Consider the following 16,262-nt stretch of genomic DNA (forward strand, 5'->3'; position numbering starts at 1 on the left):
TGGGCCCAGGACAGAACCCTGTGGCACCCCACTTATTTTCCAGGATGACAAGGAACCATTAGTGAGCACTCTTTGGGTTCGGTCAGTCAACCAGCTACAAATCCACCTAACAGTTACCTCATTCAACCCACATTTTACCAGCTTCCTTGTGAGAATATCATGGGGGACTTGGGTTAGTTGACATGATTGGTTAGTTAGTTAAATATTTCGGGGGGGGGGGGCTTGGCTATGTCCATGTTCCAGGCTATTAAGAAACGTGTCCTTTGAGGCTCACGTGTGGTTTATTTCAGGGTTAGCTTGGGAACTCTCAGGAGATTGTGTTGGTTGCAGCTCTAGATAGGGCAGCTGTGGATGGACATCTGAGGAGACAGATCAGGCCTTTTATCCACTGCTGGGAGACAAGCCTGAGCAGGAGGCAAAGAGAGGAACAGGGTGTTTCAAAATGCCCTTTCACACTGCCCTTCAGAGTTTGAGAACCTCCAAAAGGGCCAGTCTGGAGTAGGGAGATGGGTAACAAAAAGTAAGTTCAGCATAATTGTGAACAGATACACATTAGGGAGGAAATCCTGGCTTTGCTATGCACTTTGGTTCACGCTGTCTCTCTTTGTGGCAGCCACCATTCTCTTCTATGCACCAGAGTGACAATATTTATGGGGCATTCTGGGGGAAATGAAATGATGGCTGCGGCACCAAGAAGGAAGGCATTGTGAGGATACCCCTGTCTGCAACAGGAACAAAATACAATACATTAATGCAATACATTAAGAGACTGGAACGCCCAGTTCTGGACTAATATAACGCCCAGGATAAAATCCTTGCTGTAATTTTCATTACTTTTGAATTGCTTCATCGCATTCCCAATTATACGATTTATGTCACAGAATCTGGAGGCCTTCCCCTTCAGCTGTGGAGGGAATGCCCATGGAGTCTCTAAACGCTCTCTTTTCTCATACCTAGTGAAAAGAAAAACAATGTTAGCCCATTCAAACCCATAATTCCTAGTGCATGAAGAAAAATGAACTGAGAGGAGGAAGAGAGTGGCAGAAAGCCTTGAGAAACAGGCAGGCACAGAGGGGTTCAATTCTTCCTCACTACAGACTCCACAGCCAGACATCTGAGGGCCAAAGCAGCAACCCCAGGCCTCTGAGTCTCCCCACTGATGTCTACTCAAAAGAGAAACACCATTATGTAATATCGTCATGCTCAGAGTTTCTCTGCTACAATTTCACTTAATCGCCTTTCCTGACAAGAGCAGGAACTATCTGAGGGCGTTGACAGCACTGCTGACATTCCCTACTCTAGAGTTTCCAGAGAAGGTGCAGAAAAGAAAAGAATGGTTGCTGATATCAGCAAATGTGAAACGTTCCTTACAATCTCTATTCTGTGTGACACCTTGATGCACTTCCCAAGCTCCTGCCGCCTCGTGAGAACTCCCCCCCCCCACAAGAGCTCCATGGGAAAGGGGTGTTCAAGGACCGGGGGGGGGGGTGTCAACAGTGGATGCTGTAGAGAAGCAAATCTTGAGGGAAGCAACTTAGGCACTTGTTCCTCCCAAGGAAGTCACTTTCTCTTGTTGTGCGAGTACAACAGCTTTGTCACAGTGACACTTGAGTAAGCTAAAAATATTTGTTTCTTGAACTTGGGAGTGTCCTGCTTTTAGTAAGTAAGATAAGCTCTGCTCTAGAATGAGATGCTCTCAGAGGATGAAGCAGACCACCTTTGTCTGGGAGGGTCTGTCCTGGCACAGAGTCTGGACTTTTCTCAGCCTTACAGACTGTTGCCAAAAGAAATGAGTAGAATTCACTTACCTCTGCAAGGTGCTTCTCACATCCTAGAGGGAAAAGAGAACAGAAATCATTGCACACCACAAGCCACTGTAGGAAGACCCTTTAGACCCTGAAATGGATGCCCTCTGGCCCTCTGACACTAGTCTGTCTGCCACATGCCAAAGTTTTGAGCAGGAATATCTGAAGCATTCAATTTTGGTTTGAGTCAGCTTTTGATTTTCCAATTGTCAGTTCTCTACATTTCCACATCAGTTTGCAATTTTTAAAATAGAAATTCATCAGGATTTTATTGTGAATTTATGCCAAAATACATTTTTGTATACAATTTTGTATGCAAGTAAAGATTACTTAGTTGGAGAACTGCAGTGGAAAATCCAGATGTGCATATGTCAGTGGCCAGCTTGCATATTGATCACAAAGGAAAATGAGGCAGTTTCATCTTTAAATGTAGTTTCAGAGGAATCCTTCCAACCCTAGTTTTCAGGTTTAACTTCTCAGCCTGCATCCAGTTTTCTGTGAAAAAACTCCCTCTCGGTGCACTTTTCATCATGCAATTCAGACATCAGGAGTCCTACAGGAGAGTCCTTCTCTAGGACATTGTCCCAAATAGTGATCTGTAGGACAGTCCCAGATTTCAGCCTGTTGCCACCAACAGGCAACAGCCTGATGCCTCCAAAATTGCCACCAACAGGCAACAGCCTGATGCCTCCAAAATTCCAAAGAAATTGGTGTTCAGGTGAGTTTCTAACCCCAGCAATGTTAGCGGATCAGGGAAGTAAAACACCTCATTGTTTCTTTCAGAGAAATGGCCTGGAAAAGGTGAAGGAAGTGTCAGGCGGTTGGTAGAAACCATATAATGTTGTTTGGGGATATTTCACTAACCAAGGACTGGTTTCTTACTGGGCTTAGAAGTACACCCACTAACCCAGGCATAGGCAACCTTCGGCCCTTCAGATGTTTTAGACTACAATTCCCATCATCCCTGACCACTGGTCCTGTTAGCTAGGGATCATGGGAGTTGTTGGCCAAAACATCTGGAGGGCCGAAGCTTGCCTATTCCTGCACTTACCAGTAACAATTGTTCTGAGTTGTAATCAATGTATTGCATTATTTGATAACAGAGCACCATTTTGGACAAATCTCCATGGCTGCTGAAGGTGATCAGCCCAGAAGCTGAGGGGTGGAATGGAAGAGATATTTGGAGGGCAGCAGTGGAAAGGACAGTCTGAATGCAGAGGTGTTGGGGATGTCAGTTTGGATCAAAAAATGGGATCGTGCTCAGTGCTAAAGCTCACTTTTCCTTTCCTTCATTTTTGCTTAGCTCTAAGGTGGCGATAAAGGTCTCTGGGAAGCCCACCACAGGGCATGAAGTGCTCTTTTAACACTGAATAAGCATCCACAATCTGCATTAAGGGGAATAAACCATCTCAGTTCTCTTGGTTGCTCCTGTACATGAGACCTGGCTAGAGGTGCCATTAACCTTTTGAACCTTGAATTGATAGAGAAGGCACACAAAGGTTTGGAGTCAACACTGTCTTTGAGAACAACCTTGTGCTGTTCCTACCACCGTCTTACCTGCAGGAGTTCACTCACTGGCTGCTGACTCTTCTTCTCCATCTCCTGGATGATTTTCTCAAGAGAGGAGAGTTTCCTGGAGAGTCTGGCCAGCTGCTCATCCCTTCTTCTTGCAATCTCCTTCTCTACCTCTTCCATTTCATGCAGCAGATTTTTTTCTTGTTCTTCCAGAAACTGGTGCAGTTGTCTGAACTTCTCCACTGTCCTCTGCTTCTCAGATTCTGTTAAATTCTGCAAGAGGAAGGAAGAAAGAGGGAAAGCAGAGCCTTGAGTCAGGAACACAATTCCTCTTCCCTCTCCACTGCCATGCCTGCTGATTTGCAATTTGGCTAAAGCAAGGAGCCTTTTTTTTGCCATGGAGGTTCTGTGCACATTTTTGAACCTGGCAACCTCTAAAATATTCAGAGAGCCTCCATGGACATTAAAAACTCATCACCAGTGTTCATGATGGCTTGAGTTTTCTGAAGGTTAACAAGAGTGCACATTTAGAAAGACCCTTAATTAACAATATTTATGGTAAATCAGGACGTCCCTACTAATTCATATTCAAAAGAGTTGGGCTGCCTCAGGTCAAATAAATTCAATTCAGTTTGCATTGAAAGGTGAAATTACCTCATAACTACTTTCAGAAAAAAATATGCAGACCAAAACACAACAATCCTTTGAAATACACACTCCTATGAACTTTCCAGGATTAGCATAGTCAGGTGATGTGTGCAAAAACACGCATAATCTAGGGTAAAGTATGCATAAAATATGTTTATGAGTGCAAATAATGGTGAAAAATGAATGGAAAAGGTACAGAAGAGTGCTTTGCAAAAATACGCATATTGGGGAAAATAATATTAAAAATCTTGATAGAAGGGAAAATTCATACTTAAATGCTGGTGAATTTTCAGAAGTACTTTTTAAAAATTAAAATCACATGCTGATGTAGAAGAAAGAGAAATGGAAAGAAGGTGATACATTTCCCCATCCCTCCTCAGTCCTGACTTGATTCTTCAAATACTTTCTCCCTCCCTAGTAATAAGAGTGGCACTTACAAGGAGGTCTTTGCTTTCCTTGTCCAGGGCTGCTTGACAGGCCAGAATTTCCCCTCTCTCTTTCCTCAGAATCTCCAGGCGGCTGCAGATCTCTCCCTAAAGAGGAAATAAAATCTCAGGTTTGATTGAGATTGAGAAAGAGCTGATCCAAAACACACACACACCCCATTCACACACGAAAACAAAGTTCAACACAGCCAATCACAAATGAACAACCACACCCTAGGCCAACCCCAACCTCTCTCACCACCAAAGGAACACAAGTGAACAGCAAAGAACCTGCACAAGCAACGCTGACACCAAACCCCACATATAGTAAGTAAAAGAGTAAAATAGAAACATCGCCACCCAACCCCACCCCCACTCATCTTTCCCCCCTCCCTCCCCCTTTTCTTCCCAATGTCTCAACAAATGAAACTGACTTGTAAAAATGTTACATGGGGGGAAAATATACAAGAGAGAGACATTGCACACACTTTTGTAAATCAAGAAAATCTTTAATAATAAAGAGAGAGAGAGAGAGAGAGAGAGAGAGAGAGAGAGAGAGGTTGACTTCCAGTGCCCTGATATTAGTGGTCTGGGACTATTTAATTTGCTTTCTTTTTTTCAATTTCATTTGTTCATTTTATTTGAGATTAGTTGAAACTTGTGGGAAAGAGTATTTTGTATATCTCAATTTGGCACAAAAGAAATTAAATCCTACCAAACAACACCGAAATATCCCTGATATTTCTCGCTCTCAGAAATTCATAATTTAACAGTGATTTTATATATATAAACTTAATCCGTTCGGGTGGCTTCAGTACCATCAAATTAATGCCCTCTGGAATGAACATAAAAAAGTAGGGATGAATGAAAAAAAATCTAAATACCAGGTAGAAATAATAGAAGGAAATACCAAACTTCTATCCAAAATGTATAATCAATTACTAGAGTGGGATACCAAGGATGAAGAGGTGAAAGAGGTTATGATTAAATGGGCCATAGATTTGGGATATAATTTGGATTACAATAGGTGGGAGAAACTTTGGAACAAAGATATGAAATTCACAGCTTGTGTTGGACTCCGAGAGAATATGGAAAAGATGATGTACCGTTGGTACTGTCACGGCTAAAATGGCCGCTGTTTCTTTAATGTGAATAAAGCTGGGTCAGCATGACTCAGCGGCTTGCAGCAGGCTGTATATATATGTGAGAGATGTTGGTTTGGGGTGTTGGCTGGTGTTTGGGTTGGTTGGTGCTGGTGTGTTTCAGTCGTGGTATTCAGTTGTGTTTTGCACAAAGACTTTTAATAAAACTCTGCAAGGATATTCCCGTGGACTCTTTTTGTACCGACAAGGAGACTGAGAAGATAAAGGGAGGTCAGAACCCTTTCGTTCTTTTTTTTTGCTTTTCTACAAACACTGACAGGTTATGGGCCCAGTGTTTCTGAGCATGTGCAGAGTGCAAAACAACTAACAGCATTTCAGCAGGGAGCTGGTGAGTCCTGGTGGTGTACGGAGCCAGTGGCTGTGTATTGGAGCAGTTGGTGGCAAGCTGTAACTGTCTGCAGCGACGCTGGAGCAGCTAGGATCTGAGGATCAGGAAAGCACTCAGCGTCGGCTACTGGAACAGTTTGAACTGCTAGAGGACCACAGTAGGCAACTCACAGAGCGGCTACACCAGTTGCAGAGCCAGGCGGGACCTGAGGGTCAACAGAGGCAGCAGCTAGAAGCCGGTGAGTGCCAGCCAGGACCATCCAGTTGGACTCTAAAGAGAGAGTCAGGAGAGATTGCTGGAGGCCCTAAAGAAGGGGCTCAGCAAGCACCAGCAGAGATGGCAGATTTCCAGTCTTCCCAAGTTGTAACTATTGGGGGAGGCATCCCTTTTGAACTTCTCTCAGAGAGCAACTGGCTGAGTTGGTCAATTAAAATGCAGCAGTTGTTAAGGAGAGATGGACTATGGGACTGTGTTGAAACTGAGGTTTTGAGACAGGACTCTGCTGAGAAAAAACGGCTAGATGAAAGGGCTCGTGCCCAAATTATGCTGTGTTTGAGCAACTCTCAGTTATTGCATGTAGCAAATGCCAGCACAGCGTTTGAGTGCTGGAATTTATTAAGGGCAATGCATATCAGAGAAACTGCTGGAACTATCATTTCTCTGACCAGAAGGCTGTTCAGGACTGTTATGAAGGAAGGTGAGAGTTTGGCAACTCATCTTCAAACGCTGAAATCTCTGTTTCTTCAACTACAGCAGAGAGGTAAGCGTTATGATGAAACTGACCAAACCTACATTATCCTTTCAAGTTTGCCTGAAAGCTGGTTGCCTGTGATTAACAGCATGGAGAGTATGCGTCCCCGAGATCTGACCCTTGAGTATGTGGTTGGCAGATTGACCGAAGAAGCAGAAAGAAGGTCAGATAGACAGGCTGAACTCCAAGAGCAGAGGAGTTACAGCCGAGGGGGCCAGCAGCAGAATCTGCCAATGGAGCAACACCAAGGTTTGGACTTGGCCATGGCAGTGAGGAGATGCTATAGATGCAACCAACCCGGGCATCTCCAACGTCAATGCAGGGCAAGACTTCCAGGAGGCGACAGGGAGCAGAGACAGCAATCAACACAGAAACGTAAGCAGAAGGGGTTCTCTTCAGGGAAGAAGAACACGCGTTCTGCTCAGTTTGTGTCTGCGTTTTCTCGAGAGGAGAGAAAGATACCTCGAGGAACATGGTTGCTGGACTCTGGCAGCAGCAGGATTATCTGCAATAGTCGGGAGGACTTTAAGACCCTGGAGAAGCCAGCTGATGGAAAAGACTCAATCTATCTTGCTGATGGTCGTAGAAGCAAGATTGATGGCCAAGGAACATGTTTCCTGCAGTGCTTGAACACTACTCTACCAGAGACTCTGTTTGTCAGCAGTTTGGACTACTGTTTACTGTCTGTAAGCTGTTTGATTAATGCAGGGTATAGTGTTAAGTTCACGCAGGATGGCTGTCTGATAAAGAATGGAACTCAGGTATGTGGCCATGCAAAGTTGGAAAATGGGTTATATGTAATGCAGGACAAGCCTGTTAAAGCAGCCCAGGTGGTTCAGGATAATTTGCCAGTTCATAAGGGGTGTGTACATCAACTGCACAGAAAACTGGGTCACGGCAATTTCCGTGTGCTTTCAGAGATGCAAAAGGTGTGCAAGAACCTAAAAGTAAATAGCTGTAACTGTTTCCTAGATTGCAATGTATGTAAAATGGCCAAATCTAAGAGGAAGCCTGTGGCTTCTAAAAGCGACAGAGTATCTAAAGAGGTTTTAGAACTTGTCCATTGTGACGTGATAGGCCCTTTTCCACAGAAGACTGAAGGGGGCGCCAGATATGCTTTTCTGGTAATAGATGACAAATCACGTTTTAGTTGGCTGTTTTTGTTAAAGCAGAAATCTGAGTGTTTCCCCACATTCAGAGAATGGGTTGCCCAAGCTGAAAAGCTCTTCGCTCGGCCTGTTGTGCAGTTGCAAACAGATAGGGGCGGAGAATTTCTGAACAAACAATTTGGGACATGGTTGCGACGTAAGGGGATCACTCATCGCTTGACTAACCCTTATAGCCCTGCTGAAAATGGTCTGTGTGAAAGACGTGGGGCTGTGATACAGTCAGTAAAGGACTGCCTGCTAGTGGATGCAGGATTGGGCCACAACCATAGGCTGTGGGGCGAGGCTTTTCTGACCGCGAACTTTTTGATTAATAGAACCTGGTCTAGCTCTATAAAAGATATTCCATATTGTGTGTTGTTTGGGAAAGAACCAGAGTGGACAATGCTCCATAATTGGGGTTCTTGGGCACATGTAAACATTCCCAAAGCTCAGCGCCAGAAAGGGGGCACTAGAGCGCAGAAACTGCGGTTTGTGGGATACCAGTCCTATGGCAAAGGGTGGCGTTTCAATTTACGCCCAGGACGCGTGGTTCTGTCACGAAGTGCAGACTTCGCTGACCAGGACAGATGGACTGCGATCCATGCCAACCCTGATTGCCTACTGCCCCTGCAAGTAAGAGAAGAGGCTTCTTCTCAGCCATTGGCAACACAGGAGCAGAATGAGGAGGAGGCACAGATTTCCCCAAAAGACGTGGCAATAGATAATACTTCTCTAGAGGAAGAGGAAGAAGAGCCAGAGATAAGGGGGGAAGAAGAAGTAGTTGTGCCTAGGCGCTCCCAGCGTTCAAACAAGGGTGTACCTCCTCAGCGTTTGACCCTAGGAGGAGTGAGAGTATGCAATGTGAGTTGTGTGGAACCACAAAGTTATAATGAAGTCTTAGACTTACCCCCTGGGGAACGTGCTTTGTGGGAACAAGCTATGAAAGAAGAAATGGACTCTTTTAAACGTAACAAAGTGTTTGAGGTCATAATGCCGCCACCTGGTGGCAGAGTGGTGTCATGCAAGTGGGTTTACAAAAGGAAAACCCTTGCATCTGGGGAACCACGTTTTCGAGCCAGATTAGTAGCCAGAGGGTTCACTCAGATTAAAGGGGAGAGTTATGATGAAGTGTTTTCTCCCACGGTAAAGAGTGAAACTTTTCGTTTAATGCTTTCCATTGCTGCTGTAAGACAACTAGCAGTGCACCATTTTGATGTTGATGCTGCATATCTGCATGCAAATTTAGACCATGAAGTGTTAATGAGACAACCCCCTGGGTTTGAAGAGGGGAATGGTGCAGTCTGGCGTTTGAGAAAGGCTGTTTACGGTCTCAAACAAAGTGGAAGGTGTTGGAACCAGTGTTTAAATGAAGCCCTTGTAAAACTTGGTTTTAAAAGGAGTGTGGCTGATCCATGCCTGTACACCAAGGGGACAGGCAACAAATATCTAATGCTCTTAGTCTTTGTTGATGACTTGCTTGTGGCAGGGAGTTCCACAGATGAGATCCAGAAGCTCACACGTCAACTGGAAAAGAGGTTTAAGCTTAAAGCCTTAGGGCCTGTAAGCAATTACTTGGGAGTAGAAGTAAGGCAGGAAGCTGATGGAAGCTTCCTATTGAGCCAGAAAGAGAAAATTCTTCATTTAATAGAGCAGTTTGGCATGGAAAACTGCAAGCCAGTTCAGACTCCCATGACACCAGATTTCCCAAAGACAGTGTGTGATGATGAATTTGATCAGCCTGAGTTGTATCACTCAAAAATAGGATCCCTGTTGTATTTAAGCCAGTGGTCAAGGCCAGACATTGCATGTGCTACAAATGTTCTGAGCCAACGTGTATCTAAACCCAGTACTGCCGATTGGTGTGCTTTGAAAAGGCTTATCAGATATCTAAAGGGGACATTAAATGTATGTTTAAAGATATCTAGTACACAAGATGAAAAACTAGAAGTATTTGTTGATGCGGACTGGGGAAGCTGTGTAGCTACTAGAAAATCTACAAGTGGAATGGTTATGATGTTTGCCAATTCCATAATTGGATGGAGGTCAAAGAAACAAGGATTTGTTGCAACCTCATCATGTGAGGCAGAATATGGGAGCCTGTCGCTAGCATGCAATGAAATCATGTGGTTTATACAGATACTAAAAGATCTAGATTGTAAAGTAGATTTGCCTATCCAAGTGTATGAAGATAGCCAATCGTGCATTGCATTAGCAGGCTCGGAAATAATGAAATCCGCATCAAAACATATTGCTATCCGTCATGCGAATGTGAGAGATTGTGTACAGAATGGGGTAATCAAACTGGAGTATTGTCAATCACAAGATAATATTGCTGATTTGTTTACCAAGCCTTTGCCAGCAACATGCCATAATGAACTGATGACAAAACTGGGTTTATGTATATAATGTATTGTTGTATTGTTGTAATGTATTGTTTCTGTTGGGGTTTTTCGCATTTAAGAAACAGAAGGGGTGTCACGGCTAAAATGGCCGCTGTTTCTTTAATGTGAATAAAGCTGGGTCAGCATGACTCAGCGGCTTGCAGCAGGCTGTATATATATGTGAGAGATGTTGGTTTGGGGTGTTGGCTGGTGTTTGGGTTGGTTGGTGCTGGTGTGTTTCAGTCGTGGTATTCAGTTGTGTTTTGCACAAAGACTTTTAATAAAACTCTGCAAGGATATTCCCGTGGACTCTTTTTGTACCGACAAGGAGACTGAGAAGATAAAGGGAGGTCAGAACCCTTTCGTTCTTTTTTTTTGCTTTTCTACAAACACTGACAGGTACATCACTCCAGTGAAACTGGAAAAGATGTATAGGACCGGGGACAAAACCTGCTGGAAATGTAAAAAAAAGGAGGGTGATTTCCACCATATGTGGTGGACGTGTGAAGAAGTGAAAAGGTTCTGGGGCCTCATTTGCGATGAATTAAAAAAGGTCTTGAAATATACATTCCCTAAAAAACCCCAAAGCCTTTCTTTTAGGAATGGTCGGAGATGAGATTAAGAAGGAAGATCAAACCTTGTTTCAATATGCAACGGTAGCAGCCAGGATATTGCTAGCGCAAAACTGGAAAACACCTAACATCCCAACTATCAGAGAATGGCAAATTAAGTTATTTGAGTATATAGAGTTAGCAAAAATGACACAGAAGATCAGGTATCAGAAAAATACAAAATTCATTAATGATTGGAACAAATTTATTTCATACATGGAAACAAATTTAGGAAATATCAAAATCACAGTAGGTGTAATATAAAACCTGCGATGAAGAGGTAAAGATGGTAAAAAGACACTGCAGAAGATAACATTGGGATATAACTCAAACCGTGGTGGAGGGAAGTCAGATTAACAATACAGTATGAATTAAGGTTTTTTTATGTGGTTTATTTATGCTTATGTATTTTGCTGGGTTTTTTTATCCTTTTTGGACTGTTTGTGGTTTTCTTTTTTTTGGTGTATTTTATGCTAGAAATAAAATAAAAAGAATTTGAAAAAATAAATAAACTAACTTAATCCATTCTGGAAGTCTGTTCCAAAACCAAAGTGTTCCAAAACCAAGGTGAACTTTCCACAGAAAGTAATGCAAAATGGATTAATCCATTCAAGACGAACCCTAAAACAGCAAGTTAACATGATTTTACTATCTAACGAGGCCATTGATCCATAAAATGAAAGTAACAATCAGTGTACTGTACTATAAAATAAATAAGACAGTATTGCAGATGATAAAAATTAAAATTCTTACCTGCATTGACGATAGTCATTGTTTGGATGGGGGGCTTTTATTCATTTCCGCATTCACACAATCAATCAATCAATCAGTCAATCAGTAGCTGAACTGGGTTCAACACAGCCACAAAAACAAATTACAGTGGTACCTCAGGTTACAGACGCTTCACGTTACAGACTCCACTAACCCAGAAATAGAACCTCGGGTTAAGAACTTTGCTTCAGGATGAGAACAGAAATCGTGCAGCGGCGGCGCGGCGGCAGCGGGAGGCCCCATTAGCTAAAGTGGTACCTCAGGTTAAGAACAGTTTCAGGTTAAGAACAGACCTCCAGAATGAATTAAGTTCTTAACCCGAGGTACCACTGTAACTGAAAAAGCCTCAAAAACGCAAAATAACTAACAAAAACAAAAGCACCAAATACAGTGGTACCTTGGTTTTCGAACTTAATCTGTTCCAGAATAATAATAATAATAATAATAATAATAATAATTTATTATTTATACCCCACCCATCTGGCTGGGTTTCCCCAGCCACTCTGGGTGGCTTCCCAAAAAAATATTAAAATACTATAATACATCAAACATTAAAAGCTTCCCTAAACAGAGTTGCCGTTTGATTTCCGAAATGTTTGAAAACCAAGGCGTGGTTACCAGAACACTACTGGTTTTTGGAAACCAATGCGTTTGAGAACAAAGGTACCACTCTCTCTCTCTCTCTCTCTCTCTCTCTCTCTCTCTCTCTCTCTCTCTGTGTGTGTGTGTGTGTGTGTGTGTGTGTGTGTGTGATTTTCACATAATCTATTTTTAAAAATCACAAATTATCATATTTATTTTTCTTCGGCTTCCCATATCACTCAATAAAACGTCGTATCTCAAATCTCATTACTGCCCATTTGTTTCTAACAATGCATAAAATATGAACATAAAAATAACAAGTCCTTATTTTTATGTTGCTCATAGTATATATCTCTATCTCATATTGTAATGGAATTAAAATATTTACTTAAGTAATCTGAAAAAGGTTTCCACTCTTCTATGAGAGATTTTTCATTGCAGTGGCCAGAGTCCACCTATTCATGTGCCAAAATTAACTCTTCAATGTTTTCCATTTCTGGAGAAAAGATGTTCTTGCTGCAGTCAGAATCCACCTAAAAAACTCCTTCAATAGGAATATTGCTCTCTGGTCTTCCCACAAGTTCAAAGAGGCAAGCTGTGGGGAGGCTTGGATGGGACCTTTATTTTTTCTATTTATTCAAAAATAGTAAAAGTAATAAAATAAGAGCCCAGAGGAAAGGAGACCCAATTCTGAGTTCTCATGGAGAAGTTTGCTTCCCCCGTACATTTTGCAGGTGCTACTTTCATTCAGGAAGTCATTTGCAATTTCAGATGGGGGAGATCCCCAGGGCCTCAACCCTGCCTGGGACCCCACTGCACTCCTTCCCACAGCAGCAACCAAAACAAGTGTGCTGCCTCCTACGTAGCTGCTCCTCCACTGCTGAATAAGACATTGCCAGCTGCCATTTAAGGGGTCAGATCCTGGCTGCCAGTAAGTCCCTCCAGCTGACTTTTATGTTTATATTTTATGTGTTGTTAGTCACAAAGAGGCAGTAAAGAGTATTGAGTTACAAGGTCTTATCAGGCGACATGGGAAGTCAAAGAAAAACAAAGATGGCAATTTGTGCTGTTTTTAAGATGGACTAGGTGAAAACTTAATAGATAAATATTTTTTTGGAAAAACAATTGACCACTATCCACTGTCTCATCCCACCAACTCACTTTACATAATAAGCAACCAGCATTTAGATTGCTGTTTAGGCAATTAATGTCATATGGAGTTCGGACTTAAGAGAAAATGGCCCAAGAAAAATCCACAGCTCTCCCCTTCATGAAGATCCACTTTTATTTCCTACCTTGTACTCTTCGGCAGCCTCCTCCAGAGGAATCACCTTGTGATTTTCATGTTCCTTGGATCTGTCACATACCACACAGATAGGGGTTTCGTGGACTTTGCAGAAGAGCTTCAGGGTCTCCTGGTGCTTCTCACAGACCTTCCCTTTCCCAAGGTGAAGACACAGCTTCTTGGCTATTTCTACCACGTTGGCCAGGTGACGGTTGGAGATGAGGCTCCTTCTCTGGACTCTTTCTCTGCACTGAGGGCAGGAAGCCTCTGCCTCCAATTTCTCCCAGCACTGGACTAAGCAGGATCGGCAGAAGTTGTGCCCACACTCTGAGATGGTCACTGGATCCTTGAAATACTCCAGGCAGATGGAGCAAGTGGCTTCATCACAGAGATCCTTTACGGGTCTCTCAGCAGCAGCCATGGCTCCCTCGTGTCAATGAAAGAGTTAAATTTTCGTCAACTTTGTGGTTGTCAGGAATTCTACTTTTTGAAATATGGCAACCCTAGATCAAACAGGATTGCAGAAGTTGTGCCCACACTCTGGGATGATCACTGGATCCTTGGAATACTCGAGAGAGATGGAACAAGTGACTTCACCACAAAGAGTGGCTCCCTCGTGGCAAAGTCCTAGTTGACTGGTTTTGCTTTTCTTCTGGCTGCTGGAAAAAAGGCATGTTTCTGCCCTTTTTCGATCCAGGGGCCTTTTGTTTGTTAGGCAACATGATAGCTGCTACGCTACAGAAACCCAAGGGCAAAGGCTCCCCATGCCAGCTTGCCCATATCCCTTGCCAGGTATCAGAGTCCAGGGGGAAGAGGCAGCCATAGATTCCACACACGCCCAAAAAAGCTCAAAGGTCTCAGTGCCCTATGATAGCTCAGCTGGTAGAACAGAGAACCGGAATCTACCATTCAAGGCAACCTTAGGTCAACTCCAGAGAGCTCCTGCTTTGCCAAGGCTTCTGGTGGCAAAAGTTCTGCACAGTAACGGGAGCATTCTTTTGGGCAGTGCCCATCAAAGGGAATCTACAGACTTTGCAAAAGGAACATGGCATTTAACCTTTGCCAAAGCCCGGGATTGAACCAGGGACCTTTAGATCTTCAGTCTAACACTCTCCCAGCTGAGCTACTTTGGTTGCCCAGGACAGAAGCAAGCAGCATTCTAGTTCCCCCAAAAAACAAGACACCAGAGTTGCTAGTAGAGACGCTGTCTCCCCGGGGCATGAGAAAGGAACCCATTTATTCTGGTTTTGGATGAGGGACCTTTGAATCTTTAAGTCTTCCAAGTGAGCAGCTTTGCCTACACACAAACTAGGATTCCCTGACACAAGATTCAGAAGGGTCCATAGTTTCACACAGCAAAGGGAGTTTTCTTTTGGGGGCAGGCTATATTGGCAGTCTTCTACGGACTGTCTATATTGATTTATACATTTAAGTGAGGTTCAATGGAATACTTTTATTGTTGTTGTCAGCTGATGATGTTTCTCTTCTTCTCCCCCATTTGCAAAGACAATAATAATAATAATAATTTATTATTTATACCCCGCCCATCTGGCTGGGCCTCCCCAGCCACTCTAGGCGGCTTCTATAAAAACCAAAAATACAGTAAAATATCACATGTTAAAAACTTCCCTGAACAGGGCTGCCTTAAGATGTCTTCTGAATGTCAGGTAGTTGTTTATCGCTTTGACATCTGCTGGAAGGGCGTTCCACAGGGCGGGCGCCACTACCGAGAAGGCCCTCTGCCTGGTTCCCTGTAGCTTTGCTTCTCGCAATGAGGGAACCGCCAGAAGGCCCTCGGCGCTGGACCTCAGCGTCCGGGCAGAATGATGGGGGTGGAGACGCTCCTTCAGGTATACTGGACCGAGGCCGTTTAGGGCTTTAAAGGTCAGCACCAACACTTTGAATTGTGCTCAGAAACGTACTGGGAGCCAATGTAGGTCTTTCAAGACCGGTGTTATATGGTCCCGGCGGCCGCCCCCAGTCACCAGTCTAGCTGCCGCATTCTGGATTAGTTGTAGTTTCCGAGTCACCTTCAAAGGTAGCCCCACGTAGAGCGCATTGCAGTAGTCCAAGCGGAAGATAACCAGAGCATGCACCACTCTGGCGAGACAGTCCGCAGGCAGATAGGGTCTCAGCCTACGTACCAGATGGAGCTGGTAAACAGCTGCCCTGGACACAGATTTGACCTGTGCCTCCATAGACAGCTGTGAGTCCAAAATGACTCCCAGGCTGCGCACCTGGTCCTTCAGGGGCACAGTTACCCCATTCAGGACCAGGGAATCCTCCACACCTGCCCGCCTCCTGTCCACCCAAAAACAGTACACGGCCCAGGAGGAAGGAGCGGAACCACTGTATGACAGTGCCCCCAGCTCCCAGCCCCTCTAGACGGTCCAGAAGGATGTTATGGTCGATGGTGTCAAAGGCCGCTGAGAGATCCAGCAGAACTAGGAAACAGCTCTCACCTTTGTCCCTAGCCCGCCGGAGATCATCAACCAGTGCGACCAAGGCAGTTTCAGTCCCATGATGAGGCCTGAATCCCGAATGGAAGGGATCCAAATGGTCCGCTTCTTCCAGGCGTGCCTGGAGTTGTTCGGCAACCGCTCGCTCAATCACCTTGCCCAGGAATGGAAGATTTGAGACTGGGCGATAGTTGGCCATCGTGGCCGCATCTAAAGATGTTTTTTTAAGAAGCGGTTTAATAACCGCCTCTTTCAGCGGGTCTGGGAAGGCTCCCTCACGGAGGGAAGCATTCATCACCCCACAAAGCCCATCGCCCAGCCCTTCCCGGCTAGCTTTTATAAGCCAGGATGGGCAAGGATCCAGGAGACAGGTGGTTGGTTTCACTCGTC

The 16,262-nt window shown here is 44.1% G+C and overlaps 1 protein-coding gene across 1 annotated transcript in view; it reads right to left on the bottom strand.

The window, feature by feature from the left end:
• LOC310699273 (uncharacterized protein) overlaps positions 1–16,262 on the bottom strand; it is a 45,995-nt gene that overhangs the window by 4,227 nt on the left and 25,506 nt on the right. The window contains exons 10-14 of the mRNA XM_083486895.1: positions 13,424–13,840; positions 4,406–4,501; positions 3,363–3,593; positions 1,809–1,831; positions 835–953 (exon numbers count right to left, since the gene is read on the bottom strand). Of these exons, the coding sequence (XP_083343021.1) occupies positions 835–953; positions 1,809–1,831; positions 3,363–3,593; positions 4,406–4,501; positions 13,424–13,840 (886 nt within the window). The remainder of the gene's footprint in view (positions 1–834; positions 954–1,808; positions 1,832–3,362; positions 3,594–4,405; positions 4,502–13,423; positions 13,841–16,262) is intronic.

The sequence above is a fragment of the Podarcis liolepis genome (genome assembly GCF_965112155.1).
Source record: "Podarcis liolepis genome assembly, chromosome: 2".
Lineage (NCBI taxonomy): Eukaryota > Metazoa > Chordata > Lepidosauria > Squamata > Lacertidae > Podarcis > Podarcis liolepis.